General features: G+C 37.1%; 1 protein-coding gene across 1 annotated transcript in view; it reads left to right on the plus strand.

The window, feature by feature from the left end:
* LOC134794731 (E3 ubiquitin-protein ligase SH3RF1-like) overlaps nt 1–21,547 on the plus strand; it is a 70,939-nt gene that overhangs the window by 9,329 nt on the left and 40,063 nt on the right. Inside the window, exon 2 of the mRNA XM_063766514.1 lies at nt 5,786–5,911. Coding sequence (XP_063622584.1) covers nt 5,798–5,911 — 114 coding nt within the window. The 5' untranslated portion in view covers nt 5,786–5,797. The remainder of the gene's footprint in view (nt 1–5,785; nt 5,912–21,547) is intronic.

The following is a 21,547-nucleotide window of genomic DNA, read 5'->3' on the forward strand; positions in this document are numbered from 1 at the left end:
GCTCAATTGGCAAAGTCTCCTTTTCTCTCAGGGAACTCACCTTTGACTTGTGTTGCATATTGCACTTGAATACCTAGTATTACCTATAGTGTTGTGAATAAAGCTCATTTTGAGGCTTAAAGACTCGAACCAGTCGAACCCTTAAGACTCTCGAGGCTTAAGGCCTCAAAGGCGGCAAAGACGATTTCTTACATCCATACGCGTAAAAGAAATAAATATAATTCTCAAATATAGTCGAGTCTTCAAGACTTACGAGTGTTGAGGGCTCGAGGCTTTAAGCCTAAAAATAAGCGTTATTCACAACACTGATTACAGTGATTACCTATCTTAGGGTGGTATATCACCTGTCCAATTTTTTTGTCCACTGTGTATTTGCGTCCCACATTTTGCTTAGTCAGAGAGACGCAATGCACATAGGACCAAGAAATTGGACAAGTGGAATACCACCCTAACTCGCCTTTACCCCTGGAGTCTCAGTGGTTGAAATTCCCCAGCGAAATCATGATCTTGAGGTTTTGTGTTTAGAATTAAATTTGGATTGTCATTGTGGACACGATATGCGTCCGAGGGACTCGCGGGGTTAAACTAAACCTTTTTAGGGTTCCGTACTCAAAGGGTAAAACGGAACCCTATTACTAAGACTCCGCTGTCCGTCCGTCCGTCCGTCCGTCTGTCACCAGGCTGTATCTCACGAACCGTGATAGCTAGACAGTTGAAATTTTCACAGATGATGTATTTCTGTTGCCGCTATAACAACAAATACTAAAAACAGAATAAAATAAATATTTAAGTGGGGCTCCCATACAACAAACGTGATTTTTGACCGAAGTTGAGCAACGTCGGGCGGGGTCAGTACTTGGATGGGTGACCGTTTATTTTTTTGCCGTTTTTTGCATTATGGTACGGAACCCTTCATGCGCGAGTCCGACTCGCACTTGCCCTGTTTTTTGCCAGGTAGGTGGTTTTGATTTTTTTAAATTTAATAGTTATTCGAAAATTTAAACATCTGACTTTACATAAGACGCTTAAAAACTCCATCCATCTATAGTCTGTATCTTTATGTATTTAAATAAAAGTAAACAAACTATTTGTACATTTTCGGGTAGTTATAACATTTATTGGTTAACCAACCAAATATAAAACCGCCTGTCAGTGACTTTAACCTACATTATTTGATCATGTCAGCCAGTTGAGGGTAGATTTTGTTTACTTTTATTTAAATAGGTACAGTCGCCATCAGATATATCGGAGCGGCCAAGGTGTTGACAATATCTGAACACGCGCTCTAACGCCCTGACAATAGAGGCGTGTTCCGATATTTGTGAGCACCTTGCCCACCTTGGCCGCTCCGATATATCTGATGGCGACTGTACCTACCTAAAGCCTAAAGAAATAGAGTATAGGTTCAAAACATTACTTAATTACCTTGGGTGATGAATTTCTTATACCAACTCAATACCTAATTAACTTCTTTGTTTGAGCAATCTGCAGGCGGTTTGTATTAAGGGCGCCTAATTTTAACTTCCTTCCTGCCCTTTTTAAAGTGAAGTGTCAACTGAGATCTAACTGTCAATGAATTAAGGTCTATATTCCCGTGGCAAGTAATGTTAAAGAAAGAAACAAGGGACAGCATGGCATGAAAATTGTAAACATTTCTGTTTGTTTATGTTTGTTTTCAATCAGCTGGAAGTGTTTTAAAGTACGAGTCGTGCGAGTGCGAGTAAAGATGGTATATTCCACCTGTACAATTTCTTTGTCTAATGTGTATTGCGTCTCACATTTTGCTTAATGAGAGAATGAGACGCAATGACATTGGATAAAGAAATTGGATAGGTTGAATACCACCCTAAGGCGAGCGCTAACATAGAACTTTGAGGATTGTGTATGTTGTGAAGTGTGTGTCTTAACTTTTGCATAGATAACTGATAGCAAAAATATCTTGGAGAAAAAATCTACTCTGAGTATGATAGCTATATGGCGCCATATGTTTTGAGGCAATTGAATTTTCATACTTCAATTTTTGACAACTGGAATGAGTGAGTGAGTCTAGTGCCATACACATAGCGCCATCTACATTAGCTGTTAAATTGGAATATAATATAATCAATGGATCTTTGCTGATGTCGACACGGAAAAAGGAACCAAAAATATGTACACGTTGCCTTAAAGGTTCTGTCACACAGGCGCGTTTACCGGGCGGGGCGTGAGCGCGGCGTGAGCGTAAGCGGCGCGCCCCGCTCACGCGCCGCCCGCAAAACGCGCCTATATGACGGAGCCTTAATGTCTGGGCAATAAGGTGGTGTATACATAATTATTATACCGATATTTAATACTTTTAGGGTACCTACATATTTGGGTGTATCATGTCTGATAAGTGATAAAGTTTGATAAAAATCATCTTAACTGACGTGATGATAGAATGAGGTGAATGGCTCAGTTAGTCTTTATCACGTGACAAACGTAACCACACACAGAGAATTAATGTATTCTGTGTGTAAAGGTAAACTAATATTAAACGGGTATTCACATACGGTCCACCAATTTTAATTGTAGGCCATTGTAGTTACTGAAAGTAGATAGATAGATTTTTATTGGTATTAGGGCGTTTTCAGAAATAAATATTGAAAACCTGATTCTTTCACATCTGGCTCCAATTTCACCACGGTGACAGGTGCGACAATTGTAAAACATCACTGTTGCTGACGTCACAGGCATCCATGGGCTACGGTTACCGCTTACCATCGGGCGGGCCGTATTCCTGTTTCACAAAAACACTACAATTGTCACGAAATTCCGACATATAACTCATTACCTGTCAAGAATTACCTACAATTCTTCTAAATATTGACAATTGTCAGAAACGACAGCATTCTCCATCCCACCATTAAAAAAAGATGTCCCAAAATGTCCATTCCATTACGTCACGTTTTAGTATGAAATTTTTTTTCACTTGTATGTGCGTGACGTAGTGGAATGTACAATTTTTATACAAATTTTTGGGACATTTTGTTTTATCATCAGAATTGAATATGCTAGTGATTCTGAGTTGATAGAACCCAAAAACACCGGGATCTGTGAGAATCGGGTTTTCGATATTTATTTCTGAAAACGCCCATTAATCATACACTGTCAGGTATATACATACTTAGCAATAATTAATTACAGTACTGAAGGGGGAGGCCTATGTTCAGCAGTGGACGTCTTATGGCTGAGATGATGATGATGACAGTACTGAAACGACAATCAATAAGAAAGCCCTGAGGTATATATTGTATGTTTATAAATGCCAGAATTTATTGAAACTTTTGCAGTTTTAAAGCAAAACAGGACAAATATTAAATCAATATTGCCTACATAAATGCAAGAATGGCATGGATGGCACCGATGGCAGGAGATTACGCGGGCGTTCACCAATAAGATGGACCGATCAAGTTAAAGATTCGTCATCCTCTGCTTTCTACACGGTCGTTGGACAGAAACCGGTGGAGACAGATCTTCCGCTCCAGATGCAACCCTGATACTGACCACGATCCTCAGACATGAGGGACCGACCAAAGAGAGAGAGAAATGCAAGAATAAATTAAATTACTTTCTATGAAAATATATATTATTTAAATTAGCCCGTTATAGTGTCCCACTGCTGGGCAAAGGCCTCTCTCCCTTGATTTCCACAACTGCCGTTGTATGCATCCGGATAGGTGCGCTAGTACCTATAGCCACCAAGTGGATGCCGCAAAAAAAGCGCGGACGTGGCAGGCCCAGGCGGAGATGGCGGGACGACTTAGACGCCTTCATCAGTAACTGGCCGGAAAATATTTTAATTTGTGTTATTTCAAGTAGATACTACTATTTAAATTACAAACCGAAATAAGCAGGCGCGCCACAAGCCCTCAGGAAGGGTTATCCGCAGATGGTCTAGAACGCAAAATGACTAGTGTGTTGTTTTGCCTAAATCGCAATTAGTCTACATCGCAAACGGTCTAGAACGCAAAATGCCCAAATTATTTTTCCGTTTTATCTCAACTTTATAGCGATGTCGACGGAGCCCCGCTTCCGCGGGGCTCTTATTCTGCACTGAGAAAAAAAACTAACAAAAACACACTTAGAATTACAAAAATAAAACTTAATCCGGGGACAAGGAGAGTCAACTAATAGGAACAAATTGACTTTTGCAATTTCCATTTAGTAGGAAATACAACTTCTATATTTGTAATTTGAAGTATGCTAGAGTAATTTCAGAAATTTGGTTTTGTTATTCCGAGAGGTGCTTTAGCAATATCGGAGGTGATGACGTCATGGGTGAAAACTAACCGTTTTGTAATTCTAAGCGTGCTTTAGCAATATCGGAGACGATGACGTCATAGGTTTTACTAAACTGTACTGCGATTCCAAGCTAGCTGTTGTTATTCTAGAGATAATGACGTCACAGGCAAAAACTAAACTGTTTGCAATTCCTCCGCCCCTAGCAAACGGGCGCCGCGAGAGCATGTCGCGCGCGTGGTAGCTACCCGTCTCTATTTCTGTCTGTATGAATAAAAAAGCGTTTGGTATTATATCTCTGTACTAAAGAGGCACTATAAAAGCCTGTCGAGATATTCTACCCATTCCTTTCTTATTCATACAGTCAGAAAGAGACTAGTATTTATTACGCGCGCAACATGCTCTCGCGGCGCACCTGTGCTAGGGAGGTTGGAATTGCAAACAGTTTAGATTTACCTATGATGTCATTATCACTAGAATAACAACAGCTAGCTCGAAGTTGCAGAACAATATATTCCTGTAGACACCAACTACACAGTAGGTCGCGGGTTAATATGTCCATGGCCCACAATATATCCTAAATTTATTATTTAACTTAAGTATGTTTTAAACAAAGAAGACACGAGACACGCCCGCCCGACATCCGACACAATACTAACTCTAACCAAATGAACGTAGCAAGTAGTAAATTTTACTAAAATCACTAACATTCGTTTCGCTGTGTTGGTATTACAAAACTCGTTTAGTGATTGGTACAACAATGAACATAAACACAACAAGTCTATCTACTAAATACCAGTAAACTTTGTAATGTCGCTATAGTAACAACTGAATTGTTATTTTAAATGGGGTAATGTTATTCCCGCGAACTCGTTTTTTAGATATTACAAAACTATGTAAGTGAGACATTTACTAAAATCATAACTTGAAATCACAGATGCTTTTTTCCAAAAATCACAAACTTTACTAGTAAAAATCGGAGAATTTTAGTAGTAATAAAAATGGATTGTAACAAATACTAAACTTTGTTTAATGCTCCATTTACTAAAGTCTGTTTGCTGAAATTACATTTAGTATTACTGAGCTGTTTGTAGAAATAAATAAATTTTACAGAAATAGTGAAACTTCCATGATTACTACTAAAACTTCATTTTTTCCCCCAGTACAGAACTGTTTATTAATTCCTGGTGATGATTTTTCTCTCAGTGTGTGCTGTTTGGCCTTCGGCCATTTGAAGATACCTAACGAACCTAACCTACCTATGTAAAATGTGGTGATATAAAAAGTGGGCATTTTGCGTTCTAGACCGTTTGCGATGTAGACTAATTGCGATTTACGCAAAACAACACACTAGTCATTTTGCGTTCTAGACCATCTGCGGATAACCCCTCAGGAAATTGTCATATACCGACTGAATGCCTTGGTCATTTTTTCCCTCGTATAATATGACATTTGTTTCGGTTCGCATAATGTCCTTGCCCTTTTGTTAAAAATGAAAAGGTAATAATTTGTACTTTATTTCCAGGTTTCGACCGGCATGGATGAGGGTCTGTTGAACGACCTTCTCGAGTGCTCCGTGTGTCTGGAGCGGCTCGACACCTCCTCCAGGGTGCTGCCTTGCCAGCACACGTTCTGTCTCAAATGTCTGAAGGTCAGTACAACCACAGAATAACTAATAGTACTACCGTACAGAAAATTCACTGCTTCACAAAAGTCAGATTTAGGTATAAAATTATACCTATACTCGCCGCCTGCAACAAAATTGAAACTTTGACGGTGAATCTTGTTTGCGCGAGCGCCACGTGACACGACTATCGTGCGGTCGAGCGGCAGCCCACTGCCATACGCCTGCCGCTCCGAGCGGCGCGCCGGCCAATTGTACCTAAACTGCGTAGTGACACCCCCCTGGTACAACTTTTGATCTCTTAAGGCTTCGTCACACAGGCGCGTTTTCCGGGCGGGGCGTGATCGGGGCGCGCCGCTTTTACATATAAAACGCTCACGCCCCGCCCGGTAAACGCGCATGTGTGACGGAACCTTTAATATCGCCTCTTAGGATTTGGATTACACCGAAGACTCATAGCAACGCAGATCTCGGGTCTTCCTTTAGCAGATAAATTATATATTATACCCGATCCTCTAGCGGCCCACCATATAAGGTAAATTGCCAGCTAAATTTGAATCAAAATATAGAAGATAGAGTTGAATTTGTTTTGTTTTAAAATCGAATAAAACAAAACACGAGCAATTCTATTCTATTTCATTATGATTCAACTTTCGTTTGAGGTAATTTGTACTAGTATTAGGACTTTGAACCTCAAGGCTATATTGATGCTGGGTTGGGCTTCTTCAGGAAAAAGTTTCCAACCCTTATTCTAAGGATACGTACGTACACGAATAGTTAAGGGAAAAGGAAAGACAGGGTCAATAACCTTTCTTTCCCTATTCCTATTACTTTAATGATACTAAAGCCACATTATCTGTCGCGCCATTTAAAAAAATAATTGAATAAACGAATAAACGTTTGATTTTGATGTCAAAACCGCAGTTGTGGCGAGTTTGACGTCAATTTAATTTAAAATATCTAAACAAAACAGGTATTAAAATATTTATATTCAAGCGCATGTTAATCACATAATTTAGAGTGAGATTATTATAATGAGTTGAAGTGCTATGCTATCATAATATGCAATTTAATATCGTGTACCTACTGCTGGCTTATTAATTGACCGGAGCGTAGCGAAGGTCTACGCTTCGACTGGAGCATTTTGCTTTTGTATGTCCGGATGTTCTCCTCTACAGGTCGCAATTCTTAACCGAATCTCGTGAAATTTTGTGACTGGATTCTATGTCTAAATAATTTTTTTTTGTCCGTCCGGTTTTTTGGATTTTTTTAAAATGGCGGAGTCGTGATAGCTCGCGCCTAAACAAATAGTGGTATCGGTACCATACGCGTGTTTTCTTTTTGAGATATGTTTATAGATTAAATGGCCAAAAATTCAGAAAATTTATTTCGCTGGTTTCGGAGGTATTGAGATATTTAATTTTAACTAATTTTAATTTGAGAAGGAGTAGCTAAATTTCGTCAACCCATCTAAGAACTATTTGGCTCAGTTTGTAAACGTTCGCTTTTTCTGTTTGCACAGAGGGTCTGGGTTCGATCCCCAGTAATTGTATGCTGGGATATTATAACCTTTTGTATTTTTTTACACATAAATTTCGTATTGTTTTTTTTTTTAATTTACTATATTTAAGCTCTTAGCACCATGTTATTTAAAGCTCTGCTCGCGAGGTCTACAGCTCACAGAGCCACTAGTTATATGTACCTACCAACGTGTATTTTAATTCGTTTATTGCCACACCCCTTATTATGTCGGCGATATGTTTTAAATACGATGAAACATATTTTTACCAATTATGTAATTAAGTTAATTATATAATTATTATTCATTAATATAAATGGGTAATATAATACACATATAATACATCCTTAGCGTCGCGCAGTCGGGTAATAATAAACAAAGAATGTACTAAAATCGGTCATATAATTTATATAGGTTTCGGTATTAACCAATACTAAAATGTAGTCCTTGGAATAAACTACAACTCAACTCTGGTAAAGATTTGGAACAAAACACAGATTTAACGTACACAACTCTCAATAACATTAAAACAATTTGAACCTTCCTCCACAGAAACAAGATTCAAAATCGTTAACGTATTTAAAATAACACATTTGGAAATTAGGGCGCTCGGTCGGAACAAGAAGGGCGAAGGCTCCATAAGATTCATGTTCTCCTGGTACATTTTATTTTAAAACAGATTAGAGTAGAGATGGGCCGAATATGGAGTTTGCCGAATACGAATATTCGGTTCAAATCTGACCGAACCGAATATTCGAGCGGACTATTCGGCTCATCTATAACATTCTAATCACATTATAATTTGGGTCACCGCGCCAACCAAGTAAGTAGTAAGTAGTAGTATAACATTCTAATAAACCATTCAAAAACGTTTCAATTAGGTACCTATATTAAAACTGAAGATTAACCGGTTTTTAGGAAATTCCCTGAAATAAACAGACCAAAAGGTGGACTCCCAAACTCTTCAACCCTCGCCAGATAATCAAAACAGATTCGACATGTCTCATCATGCGTTTTAAGACAATGGGTAGAATGGGAAGACGTAACCTGGCAGAGAGTAAAGTGGAGTCTAGACGTGGTGATCAAATCGACCGATTTGATCAGAAATGAAATTGGCGTCAATTTCCAATTTAATAACCAATTTTAGATTTATGGTGATATTAGAGCCCTCTAAATTGGCGTCACAAATTGGTATTCTTGCGTCCGCACTCCATTTTATCGGTAATATCGGTCATAATCGGCGAGCCAAATTGGCGTTTGCGTCCGCACGACCTGATTCAATCGGACAATTTAATCAAATTGGCGAAAAATTGACTCGTCTGGACACGCCGTAACTATTACATTTTAAGGCCCCTGTCACTGATTATTTAATAATTCTTACGAACAGATACTTATCTCTCAAAGAAAACGCAAATACCTACTGTTTTGATACCTACACAAAAATACAATGGACTGACCTTCAGCGCGCCGCTCTCCGCACCGCGCGCACCGGCACAACGCTAGGGTTGCCGACGCGACGCTTAGAAATTTTAATACGTGTGAAGACCGGTGTCTAATTCGATTGGTCAAACTATCAAACTAACATTAGAACTTGCCATAAAGTATATAACAGCATAGCGTTAAATAACTACATTTAAGCAAGTTAAGTTGCAATAATTTATAATATTCCGTTTATGCGTTAGGTTAGGTTAGTGTTTGCGAAATACTCATTTTAAAAGGTCATATGTCCCTGTAGTGACCGCAGAGTTTACGCCGTTTAATAAACCACGCAATGAACCCAGCAAGAATTAGTTTTAAAACTTCGTGTAATTAGGGTTCCGTACCCAAAGGGTAAAACGGGACCCTATTACTAAGACTTCGCTGTCCGTCCGTCCGTCCGTCCGTCCGTCTGTCACCAGGCTGTATCTCACGAACCGTGATAGCTAGACAGTTGAAATTTTCACAGATGATGTATTTCTTTTGCCGCTATAACAACAAATACTAAAAACAGAATAAAATAAAGATTTAAATGGGGCTCCCATACAACAAACGTGATTTTTGACCAAAGTTAAGCAACGTCGGGAGTGGTCAGTACTTGGATGGGTGACCGTTTTTTTTTGCTTTTTTTTTTCGTTTTTTTTTGCATTATGGTACGGAACCCTTCGTGCGCGAGTCCGACTCGCACTTGCCCGGTTTTTTTAAAACCAGATATAGATTAATGTTACACAATAAAGAAAAATAATTTAGAACCCATGATTACATGTAATTCATTATAAGATAACCAGAGCATAAATGAGTACCTACTTTCCGGTGTAAAATTAAGATCTTACTGTCGATAATACATTTGTCGTAATAAATACTACATGTTTAATTGAAGTAATTCAATAGTACCTACGTAGCTTGTAACTATCGTAAAAATTGTCAGTGCGGCGCGCGGTAACGTGCGTACGTGAGCGCGTGTGGCAACCAACTGGCTTACTTTTCAACCGTGAACGGGAACAGAATCGTAGGTATAAATCCGAGCTCGCGCGGAGAGTTCCATAGGTCTGCCCCTGTACACAATGGGCCAGCACCGGCCACTCCAAGGGACGCATTTATGCGTTAGAGCAGCGGTCGGCAACCTTTTAGCAGCCAAGGGCCACATAGTAGTTAAGGAAGTTGACGCGGGCCGCACTTTGTTAATATGTGTGACTTTATCAGACATTGTTATTTGACAATATTACATACAAAATAGTCAGGGCGGCTCGCGGGCCGCAAGTAAGAGGTTCACGGGCCGCATGCGGCCCCCGGGCCGCTTGTTGCCGACCGCTGCGTTAGAGGGAGCAAGTGATATTGCTATCTCATTCTACCGCATGGCTGCGTCCCTTGGAGTGGCCGGCGCTGGCCCATTGTGTACAGGGGCCTTAACAGTGTTGCAAACAGACAAACATAATGAAAAATATTTGCCGAATATTCCGTACTTTAACCGAATAATTTGGCCGAATACGAATATTGAAAAACTTGCCGTATACCGAATAATTACCGAATATTCGGCCCATCACTATGTAGTGTAAAGTAAACACGCCGCTGTGGGTAGTAAAAGTGTTTTAGTGCTAGTCGTAATGGAGATTTGCACCTTCCTGAGTGCATGCGAAATATCTAGCGTGCGACGAGTACTTTCTAATAGGTCAATAGGGCTTAGGTCAGCCACGGTGAGCCTTTATAGGGAAACTTGCCATCTAATAAGTTCAAAATATGTATTATAAGTAACTTTAGACCAGTGAGGCTACCGCGAACCACTTTGTTTGTTCATTTGTCTATTTAAACATAATCAGGCGTGGCTCACTCCGCGATTTCGTGGCTTTGCTACAAGTACGTCAAGTACATCCGTTCCACACCAATTTTGGTGGCTAGCCATAATCCGCGCGTGGCGCTGTCGCCACCTAGCGGCCATATCTGTCCTGATCGTAACAGACGCGTTTTGTTAGAGAGTAAGTCTTCTGTACCTAATAGTACTATTATTTATTCTGTGACATAATGTAATATTGTTATAAATGATGATGATGATCTATACCTATATAATAGTCTATAGTCTATATCACTCGCTATGCTAGAGTTATAGTGAGGTAGATGATGAAATTTCGTTGTTCGATTTTAACGGCAGGCCCTCAGGGGTTCCCAGACATCTGGCCGTTTAGTCGGTAGCCAGTTCGAACCCAACATACATATAGTAGAGGTAGAGCTAACATCAAGTGAACTTTTCGGTCTGGTCGAGTGACAAAAGTTCCAGATATGAGCTCAAGTCTAACGTTACGTGTTAAATAACGAACGACGGAAACTGATTTAAATCATGCTTGAAATATTTGTCGTGTATTTGTCTTAAAACAGTTAAAATGTCCTAACCACTCACTTGCTTGATATTTTTCAGTGACCTCTATTATTATAATAAAATAAGGGTGACAGCTGGTAGCTACAGTTACCAAAAGCATGTGAGTGGTTATATCGAATAAAAATTATAAATTGAAATAAAGCTCGTAAAAATGTACTTTAATTGTGAACCAAGGACCGGAAAACCCCTCTTTACGCTTAATCCTATCAATTCGGTAACCCAATCGATTCGGTTACCGTATCATTCGGTAACCCTATCATACTGTTACCTGATTGTAATGGTAACCTTATTGAAACGGTAACCCTAACCTTTAACCGAGTTAATCTCAAAACCCCATCGCGATAGGGTTTTTGTTAAGGGTTTTTAACAGGTTTTCATTCAGTTATGGTAACCTTTATTATCGGTTGCTTACTGGTTTGCTACATTAAAGTAGTTTTAGTGATGTGCCGTCAGAACTAAACAAAATACTAAAAAATTTGTTTATTTTATTTACTTTATTTATATTTTGTTGAGTTTATTGATTTTACTTATTAAATTAATTTAATTTAATTTATTTATTTAATTGATTTAATTTATTGAGTTATTTTTTTTTTTTTATTTTTTTTATTTATTTTATTTATTTTATTAATTTTATTAATTTTATTAATTTTATTAATTTTATTAATTTTATTAATTTTAATAATTTTATTAATTTTATTAATTTTATTAATTTTATTAATTTTATTAATTTTATTTATTTTATTAATTTTATTAATTTTATTAATTTTATTTATTTTATTTATTTTATTTATTTTATTAATTTTATTTATTTTATTAATTTTATTTATTTTATTTATTTTATTTATTTTATTTATTTTATTTATTTTATTTATTTTATTTATTTTATTTATTTTATTTATTTTATTTATTTTATTTATTTTATTTATTTTATTTATTTTATTTATTTTATTTATTTTATTTATTTTATTTATTTTATTTATTTTATTTATTTTATTTATTTTATTTATTTTATTTATTTTATTTATTTTATTTATTTTATTTATTTTATTTATTTTATTTATTTTATTTAATTTATTTAATTTATATAATTTATTTAATTTATTTATTTTATTTATTTTATTTATTTTATTTATTTTATTTATTTTATTTATTTTATTTATTTTATTTATTTTATTTATTTAATTTAATTTATTTATTTTATTTATTTTATTTATTTTATTTATTTTATTTATTTTATTTATTTTATTTATTTTATTTATTTTATTTATTTTATTTATTTAATTTATTTAATTTATTTTATTTAATTTATTTAATTTATTTAATTTATTTATTTTATTTATTTTATTTATTTTATTTATTTTATTTATTTTATTTATTTTATTTAATTTATTTAATTTATTTATTTTATTTATTTTATTTATTTTATTTATTTTATTTATTTTATTTATTTTATTTATTTTATTTATTTTATTTTATTTATTTAATTTATTTAATTTATTTAATTTATTTAATTTATTTAATTTATTTAATTTATTTAATTTACTTAATTTATTTAATCTATTTAATCTATTTAATTTACTTAATTTATTTAATTTATTTAATTTATTTAATTTATTTAATTTATTTAATTTATTTAATTTATTTAATTTATTTAATTTATTTAATTTATTTAATTTATTTAATTTATTTAATTTATTTAATTTATTTAATTTATTTAATTTATTTAATTTATTTAATTTATTTAATTTATTTAATTTATTTAATTTATTTAATTTATTTAATTTATTTAATTTATTTAATTTATTTATTTTAATTATTTTAGTTATAATATAATAATATTTATAATAAGAACACACCACACAAGTAGGTATAAAGATAAACAAAGGAAAGGCAAAAAAACTTGTTTGTGCTGGAGGCTTCATAGACCGCCCATGCCAACCTCGGTTATTCAATAATAAGTTGAATTTAAGTGTGCGTAAAGATTACAATCGTTTGAACTGGTCAAAAACCTCATAATGAGGTAACTGAATAGACTGGGTTTTTATTTCGGTTACCGGTAACAGAGGTTAACTCGATCTGATACGGTTACCGAATCAAAGTGTTACCTTATTAAGCGGTTACCGTTATGGTAGGGGTTTTTATAAACACCTCTAAAATAACCCTATGAAAAACCCCGGTTAAGGTAACCGGTTCCTGTCCCTGTTGTGAACTCTGAATGTCTTGAAGGACTTGTGATGTGCCCAAATTAAGAAAAAAGAAAGCAATTCAATCTAGAGTGAAATTTTATGTAAACACTACTATAAAATTTCGTACCGAAGAATGTTTCACACAGTAGGTAACTCGCATCCTGTAGTAGCAGGCCCTCTACATCATGTACGAGTATAAACATCGTTTATTACGGCTAATCTAAAAGAGTGGGCCACGCCAGTTACAGCGGACCCCTTGACAATGATCCGCGTATTTAAGACTAAACGCCTGTACACATGATTTTTAATCGGTGATCAGGGAGATTTTTTTCTAACTCAGTAATTGATGTAGATCACGTTGAAGTCGTAATTACATGGAAGCAAAACTTGTTTTTCTCAAAAATGGACGGCAAAGTCGACTTTGCCGTTTAAAAAATAGGTCGCGAAGCGCGTAGTTTATGGTCAGTCAAAAATTAAAAAGTTAAAAACATTGCAGTCTCGATTTTGGGACTGCAATGTTGCAAACAAATTCCATTATTTGTCGAGTTCCAAACTTTTTAAAAGTTGAAATGGCCATATCAAATGAAGGCACAGGCCCATTAAACAGCCAAACAGATGATTAGTACCGCGACTATTTAGCTGTCTCAAATAGGTTGACGTATTTTCGGCAGAAAAATACACTTCTATTTTTTTATTAAAAAAATAAAAAGGCGGCAAAGCTAATTTTTTCAATTGTTTCTACTTTTTTCTGTGAAAATATATACGTAAGAACGTTGCTTTTGTAAAATATTCCTATTATATTTATATTTCTTGCACCATTTTTGAGAAAAGCACTATATATGACTCGGCTGGAAGGCTACTTGCTGGCTTCGGATTCAATTAAACGGACTCCCAAGGTCGTCCGTTTAAAACGAATCCTCAGCCTGCAAGTAGCTACTTCCGAGCCTCGACAATAATGTACTATTTTTTTTATCATAATTTTAATTTTAGAGATGAATTTTATCCTAAAATCCTTATCACTCTACTAATCGGTATCTATGAGTTATAGCCTCTTTACAAACTTAATGGTAATTGATAATTTATGAGTAATAATTTGTCATTGTCATATGCATAAACAAAGTCATAGATCCGTCAAATTTCCCGCCATATCGATGGCACTTGACGTAACGTAGTTACTTCACGTAGGATAACCATGTATTTAGTGGTTATTAGTTTTATTTATGTTTTAATTTTTAATTAATTAAACAATGAGATAATCGCGTGAGACCTAGCCTAATAAGTTTAATTTGGGCTAGATATTAATATTTTTCTACTCCTGATCACCGATTAAAAATGATCGTGTATAACATAATTACTAACATATCTAGTACTAGAAGATCAAGTACAGTCAAGGTCTAAAATATCGACAAGGACACAGCGCCAAAAATGCCTTGACATCTACAACAGGTATAGATATTTTTGGCCCGTTATCGGCACATATTTATATTAGACCTTGACGGAATTTTCATTGCATAACGCACTCGCCGTTTGTAATGCGTGAAGTGAAATTATATGTCGTATCGTATATCACATAGCCTTCCTTGTCATGCCCTTAAGCAAAGCAGCACGTAATAAATAAATACATTAAATGTTCATTTTAAGATTAGTTTTAATCTGCAATACAACATGCTTCCATCATAAAAGTCATAGGGGTCAACTAACTTTGGTCCTATCCGTTCGCCTTGACTCATTCCCTATTGACTCATCCCGATGTAATTCAGTTATGGGTCGTACGACCAGTAGGTACTCAAGATTATTTGTACTGCACTTAAACTGATACGAATTAGGTATCTTAACCTATTGACCTACTAGAGCCATGTCAACGTTTGTAGGGCAACGTCGTTAATTATATTTCTGATAAATATTATACCTGATTACTTATTAAATTCCATTAGGGGTCATCCATTAATTACGTCACACGTTTAGGCGGAGGGAGGGGTCAAGAAAATGTGATATGTTGTGACATGGGGGAGGGGGAAGTTGCAAACATTGTGACGTCACTTTAACTTCATCAGTAACCGAAAATTAATTTTTATTTTTTTATTCGCTGTACAGTTAAATAATGAGTTTTTGGAAGTAATTTTCGTTCCTAATTGGTTTTGTGTTATAAAATTACTAATATTTCTTTTACCAAAAATATTTTTTCATTAAAAAAAATTATGCCGAGTTACTATTACCGATTTCGTTGAAAACAAAATTGCCTAAAATGTGACGTCACACCAGGTGGGGGGGAGGGATTTGCAAAATGTGACCAAGTGTGACAAGGAGGGGGGGAGGGGTCAAAAAACCTAGAAATTCGTGTGACGTAATTAATGGATGATCCCTTATCTATCAACGTGATGCCATTATAGTTCGTTTTTTTTAGCATTAGAAAGAACTTGAAAGAAGGTAAGCGATCTTGACATGTCTTTTAATTGAAAACCGCTTTTTAAAAATCAGTAACTATTATTGCCGTAAATTATTTTTAAAATGTGTTTTTCATTTAAAAGACACGTCAAGATTGTTTACCTTATTTCTAATGCTAAAAAAAACGAAGTATAGAATAATCAAATAAATGGTTTTTTTTACACTTGCGGAAAAAGTGCACGAAGCGTTCTGCCACTATATACTATTCCAATTCTGTTTATTATAAAGTTTCGGTCTATTTTCGATTGTGGCACATAAGTTTTGGGTATTACATTTCTTTGGTGTGTAGTGTAGGCGCCAGGCAATTAAAGAAATGACGTTTGAGTTGATCTCGTCTAGAATGGGTGTCGGAAGCCGGTGTTGCTCGAAGAGAATGGGCGTTGGGCTGAACCTTCGAGCAACACCGGCTTCCGACACATCGGAAGGGAGGGGCCCAAGCGATATCTTACCGTACAAATCTTTCTGCCATTTTTTGTGGGGGGAAAGGTGCACACAGTCGCACTTCTCACACACTTACATACAAAATCCAATCTGTAATGACGACACAAATACATAGAAAATGACACACGTCAAAGACAAATCTTGCAAACCTCGATCTTTTTTTGTGTACGTACGAGTCACAGGTGTCACAACACGCACACTAACACATTTTCGTCAAAGTATTTTATTGTATTCTGACAGATGAGAAGTCGGATTTGTTGCTCGACCGATCCGCAATTTGTACTGGGCGAGCAAAATCGATAAATCCAACAATTACACGAGACTAAAATGTAATCATTGTGTTTAAATGTAATTAAACGTATGATATGTAAAAAAAATATTACATGTGAAATGTAACACCTTCTTTTTGTAAATTTGATGTCTCCGACCTCTTTTTACGACAAAAAACCGAGCAATTAGGCATTTTTTCTGCTGCTGTGTTCACGCGCGCGTCTGGACTAGGTCTAGTGAAAAATCCGAGCGCAACTAGTTTTATTACCCGCGCTAGATTAGTTGATCTTGTACCTAGGCAGAGGCGAAACAGTGCGAATGCCGCCTCCCTTCCGTGTTGCTCGAAGGGCTGAACGGACTGAAACTGAACAAATGAATACTTTTAAGTTAAGTTTGTGGATAAGATCGTTTTTTTAAGGCAAGACCGTCTACTAGGCCTCTATTATACTAGTAGGGCTACCGCCAATACCGAAAATCGTCAATTGCGGGCATTTTTCTCTGTCACTCTAATTACGCCTTCATTGGAGTAAAAGAGTAAGATCCCCGCAATTTGCGAATTTCGGTTTTCGCGGTAGCCCCTTAGGACTCGTGTGTATGCCGATATTGCCGATTAGACTTAGTCGGTATCGATATTCTTCGAAAACCGATATTCCCGAACCAAATTGTAACTAGAACAAACATTTAGTAGCAATCGAATGAGCTTAAGAAGTGAGCAGCATTTTTTCTTCTGCATTTTTCTATTTATTGTAATAAATGTAAGTTGTAAGTTTTCGTACGATATACGACTATTTTAGCAAGATTTTATTGCTGGTGACTCTGACTGGACATTTACAGAGTTGCAGACACTCGTATTAAATTGTTACAAAAAACATGACAATCCAAATCCACCCACGTAACTTATCCGACCCTTATAGGACTTGTGTGCGAACGTTTGTTACGCATCTGTTGCATTCATTTGTGCATGTTATTGCCACGCTGCACAAAACAAAGTAATTTTAGTTAGTCGTAAAACCCAGTGTATATTAGAGCGTATTCTCCATTTAAAAGGAAATTTAACCTAAACGTACAGTCAACTGTAAAAATATGGGTGCACAAATCATCTCAAAAATATGTCCCATAGCTCTTATGTCAGCGAATTAAGAACTATGAGACATATTTTTGAATAAGTTGGCTACACCCATATTTTTACAGTTGACTGTACCTATACAACATTGAGTTAATTTTTTTTTGCTATAGGTATTGTACAGTCAGCAACAACTTGCTAAATTACCTTGACACGCTCTTATTCTCTTAACGACAAAATCACGTCAAGATCATTTTGAACACCTGGCCCGCTTAGCAACTTCTGCTGCTGACTGTACTTGTCATTTAAAACATTAAACTTTTTACTCCGTTTCCTGACTTTCATCCTTTTCGGACTTCAAAACGGCCAATTCACATATTTTGACTAAGGTGTAGTTTGTGCTAAAGTTAGGGCGTGTAGAATTAGAAGCTTGTCATATGATCTCACCCTGGCAACATTCTACATGAAAATGTTTTTGGTGGGATGTAATATTAGTATATTACATGGAATTGGATATAGTAGTTATACTAGTTATCCACCCATAACTCTCCAGTACTAAAATGTAATGTAATTCAGTTAGAGTTAGTTCACTAAAACATATTTAGTTCCGATACCCACCTATAGTTACAGTGTACTTAGGAGATTGCCAGTCAATAGCCATAGGGGCTATTCATAAATTACGTCATTTCAAATTAGGGGGGCGGGGGGGGTCTGTACGGTTACCATCAGTTTGTCACTGACGTAAACGCCGTCGAGAACGTAATTTACTTTCTATACATCCCGTTTGCACTAATATGCGAGTGCGAGCGAGATGTATAGAAAGTAAATTACGTTCTCGACGGCGTTTATGTCAGTGACAAACTGATGGTAACCGTACTGGACATCGGATGACGGTAGCATGAAGTAGGAGGAAATGGGGTCATTTGAAGCATGATTTTTGGATGATTATAGGGGGGGGGGGGGGGTCCAAAATCGTCAAAAATCGATGACGTAATTTATGGACAGCCCCATAGGTTAATAGTGTTAAGTGAGGATCCCTTCAAGGTACGCGTTCGTCTATATTTATACTTCCACTATAAATTTAACATTGTAGAAAAACTGAGGTAAACATTGGTTTTCGGAAAAGTTCTCAAATGTTACAGATTGCTTGGTTTATGATCTATAGTTCGGTAAGGTAGTTTAATAATGACGGCCTATAATATCGCCGCGAAACCATACAAACATTAATAAGTCCACTATAAGAGCTCGCAACTAGGTCGTAATGTAGTTCTTTACATGCGCGCTAATCCTGAAACGCCTAAAACAATACCATTGGTATCGATCTGCCCCACTTTCCTCACGTGGTATAAATAGACTGGGTTGTACATTTGCGGTTGGATCTTAGGGTTACCACATTCTACGTATAATTTCTGAAAAATCGTTACATTTCATATAAAACATTGTAAAATATTGCGAAATAGTATGTTGTAACCGGGGTGGAGTGGTGTCGATTGAAACGCAGAATAACTTTACTTTTTATAATTGAAGATAACTCAATCACTATACAGAATGAAACTAAACCAATAACCAAAAGATGGGTCGGGAGCCGATCGCATCGATTTTGGGGATAAGCGGGAGTGTATAAGTGATCCGGGAAAACCGTCAGCACTAAATACATTGCAGAGCGAAAGATAGCGTACTAAGTTGGCAAGGTTACTTATGGATCCTACGTTGAACAAACGTTCGCGTGTTCTAATTCGACGCCAGCGCCATCTCTTGACATATGTTGGCCCTAATGTCGTAGTTCCGCTACTCGTCACTGGATGGCGTTAGTAGTGGTGTTAGATATTCTCCCCCTCTATCCACGAAGACGTCTCGGCGAGTAGGATGGATGTTGATTTTATATTCGTTGGTTGGTAGTTTTTGCGGTTGTCTTCCTAGGCCTTCCTCTCTTCCGTATAGGCTGTAGAGGTTCCGGTAAGGTTGAGCCATTCCCTTTAAATGGGGTTAGTGCTGAAGTATGGTAGGTTCCCACTTCCTTCTCGGGTTCGCTAGGGTTAACTAGTTTGTACGATGTCGCGCCTCGCTTAGATTGCACAACATAAGGTCAATCTCGGCGTGGCATCAACTTGTTACTCACCCCTTGGGCGGAACGGCTGGCCGCGTGGGTATCGGCATTATCGGCAAGCACTAAGTCTCCGGCTTTATATCCTGGGTCAGGCCGTCTTGCTTTGTCAGCTTGTTCCTTCCTAGTTTCTTCTTTGTCCTGTCGGAGTTGTCGGGCTCGCTTTAGCGTTTCAGCCAATAATAAAAGTTTCGGAGTAATGTCCGGCACAAAATTCTCAGATAACACAATTTGCTTTAGGTCGTGTGTGACATCGTCGGGGAATCGAAGTTCGCGGCCAAAAGTGAGATAGGATGGTGCATGGCTTCATGGCTTGTCGCTAGACTCACTGCTGTGTTCATAGCAAATCTTATGCATGCAAGCTTTTCAGACCACTCCCTGTGATTGTCCTGCACCAAGATGCCAAGTTGAGTCTTTATATCCCTATTTTTCCTCTCTACGGGATTCGCAGCTGGGTGGTATACAGGGGTGAACGTATGGTGAATTCCAAGACAAAAGGTGACCTTCTGCATAACCGCACTAACAAATTGCGATCCGTTGTCGCTATGAATGCGCCTGGGAACACCATGTCGAAGGAAAACTTCATTTATCATGGTCATAGCGCATGCTTCCGCGCTGGCTGTATCCAGCGCGAACAGTTCTACCCATCCGGTTGCTATATCCTCCACCACTAGGATCCAGTTTTTATTAGTTACTGAAGTTGGCAAGGGTCCGAACAGGTCAAACGCTAGACTTTCGAATCTTTGATTGACTGCGGTGGTTTGCAACAGTCCAGCAGGTTTTAGGTTTGATGGTTTATAGCGTTGACACATTAGGCAAGTTTTCACATATGAGTCTATGAATCGTCTCATACCCTTCCAGTAATACCAACGCGATATTCTTTGATAAGTTTTATCGGCGCCGTAATGTCCTGCTAATGGTTCGTCGTGATAGGCCGCCAAAATGTTTTTCCATTCGTGCTCGGGAACCAACAATTGGGCATCATCGTGATTTTCATCTGGATTGTACTTATAGAGCACACCATTATTCAATACATATCCTTTGCCGCCCCAATAGATAGCATCTTCGCCTTCCGTCTCTAACGCCGTTATGATTCTAGCTATATGTTTGTCTTTCAACTGTTCATTGCGTATTTCAGAAGGTTTGCGTGCAGGCATATCTACCACAATGGTGCATAATTCGCAACTGCTTGAGTTATTAGCGTCACACTGGGGTCTGGATAGAGCATCGGCAACCACATTTGTCTTTCCTGGTGCATACTTAATCGTAACGTTGTACGCTTGCACAATTAAAGCCCAACGTGCCAATCTTCCCGTGGGTGTTTTAATCGTTAATAGCCATTTAAGCGCTTGATGATCCATAACTAATGTTACTTGTCCACCTTCAACATATCCGCGGAATTTGTTGAGTGCCCAAACTAGTGCGACCGCTTCTCGCTCCGTGGTGCTGTAATTCCTTTCTGCGGAAGTTAATAGTCTGCTAGCATACTCAATCGGGTGTTCGTCCTCTCCCTCCCCCTGGACTATGACGGCTCCGATTGCGTAGTTGCTCGCATCGGTCTTAATTATATACGGCTTGGTTTCATCTGCTGGCTTCAGAACTGGTGCAGAAGTAAGGTGACAATTCAAGTCGTTGAAAGCCTTCTCCTGGGCTTCTTTCCATTCCCATTGAGCATTCTTTTTTGTTAACCTCGTCAATGGTTCGCTGACTTTGGAGAAGTTCGGAATGAATCGTCTGTACCAGGAGCAGGTTTGTATGAAGGATAGTAAGTGCTTGAGGTTTTTGGGC

Source organism: Cydia splendana, chromosome 11, assembly GCF_910591565.1.
Source record: "Cydia splendana chromosome 11, ilCydSple1.2, whole genome shotgun sequence".
NCBI lineage: Eukaryota > Metazoa > Arthropoda > Insecta > Lepidoptera > Tortricidae > Cydia > Cydia splendana.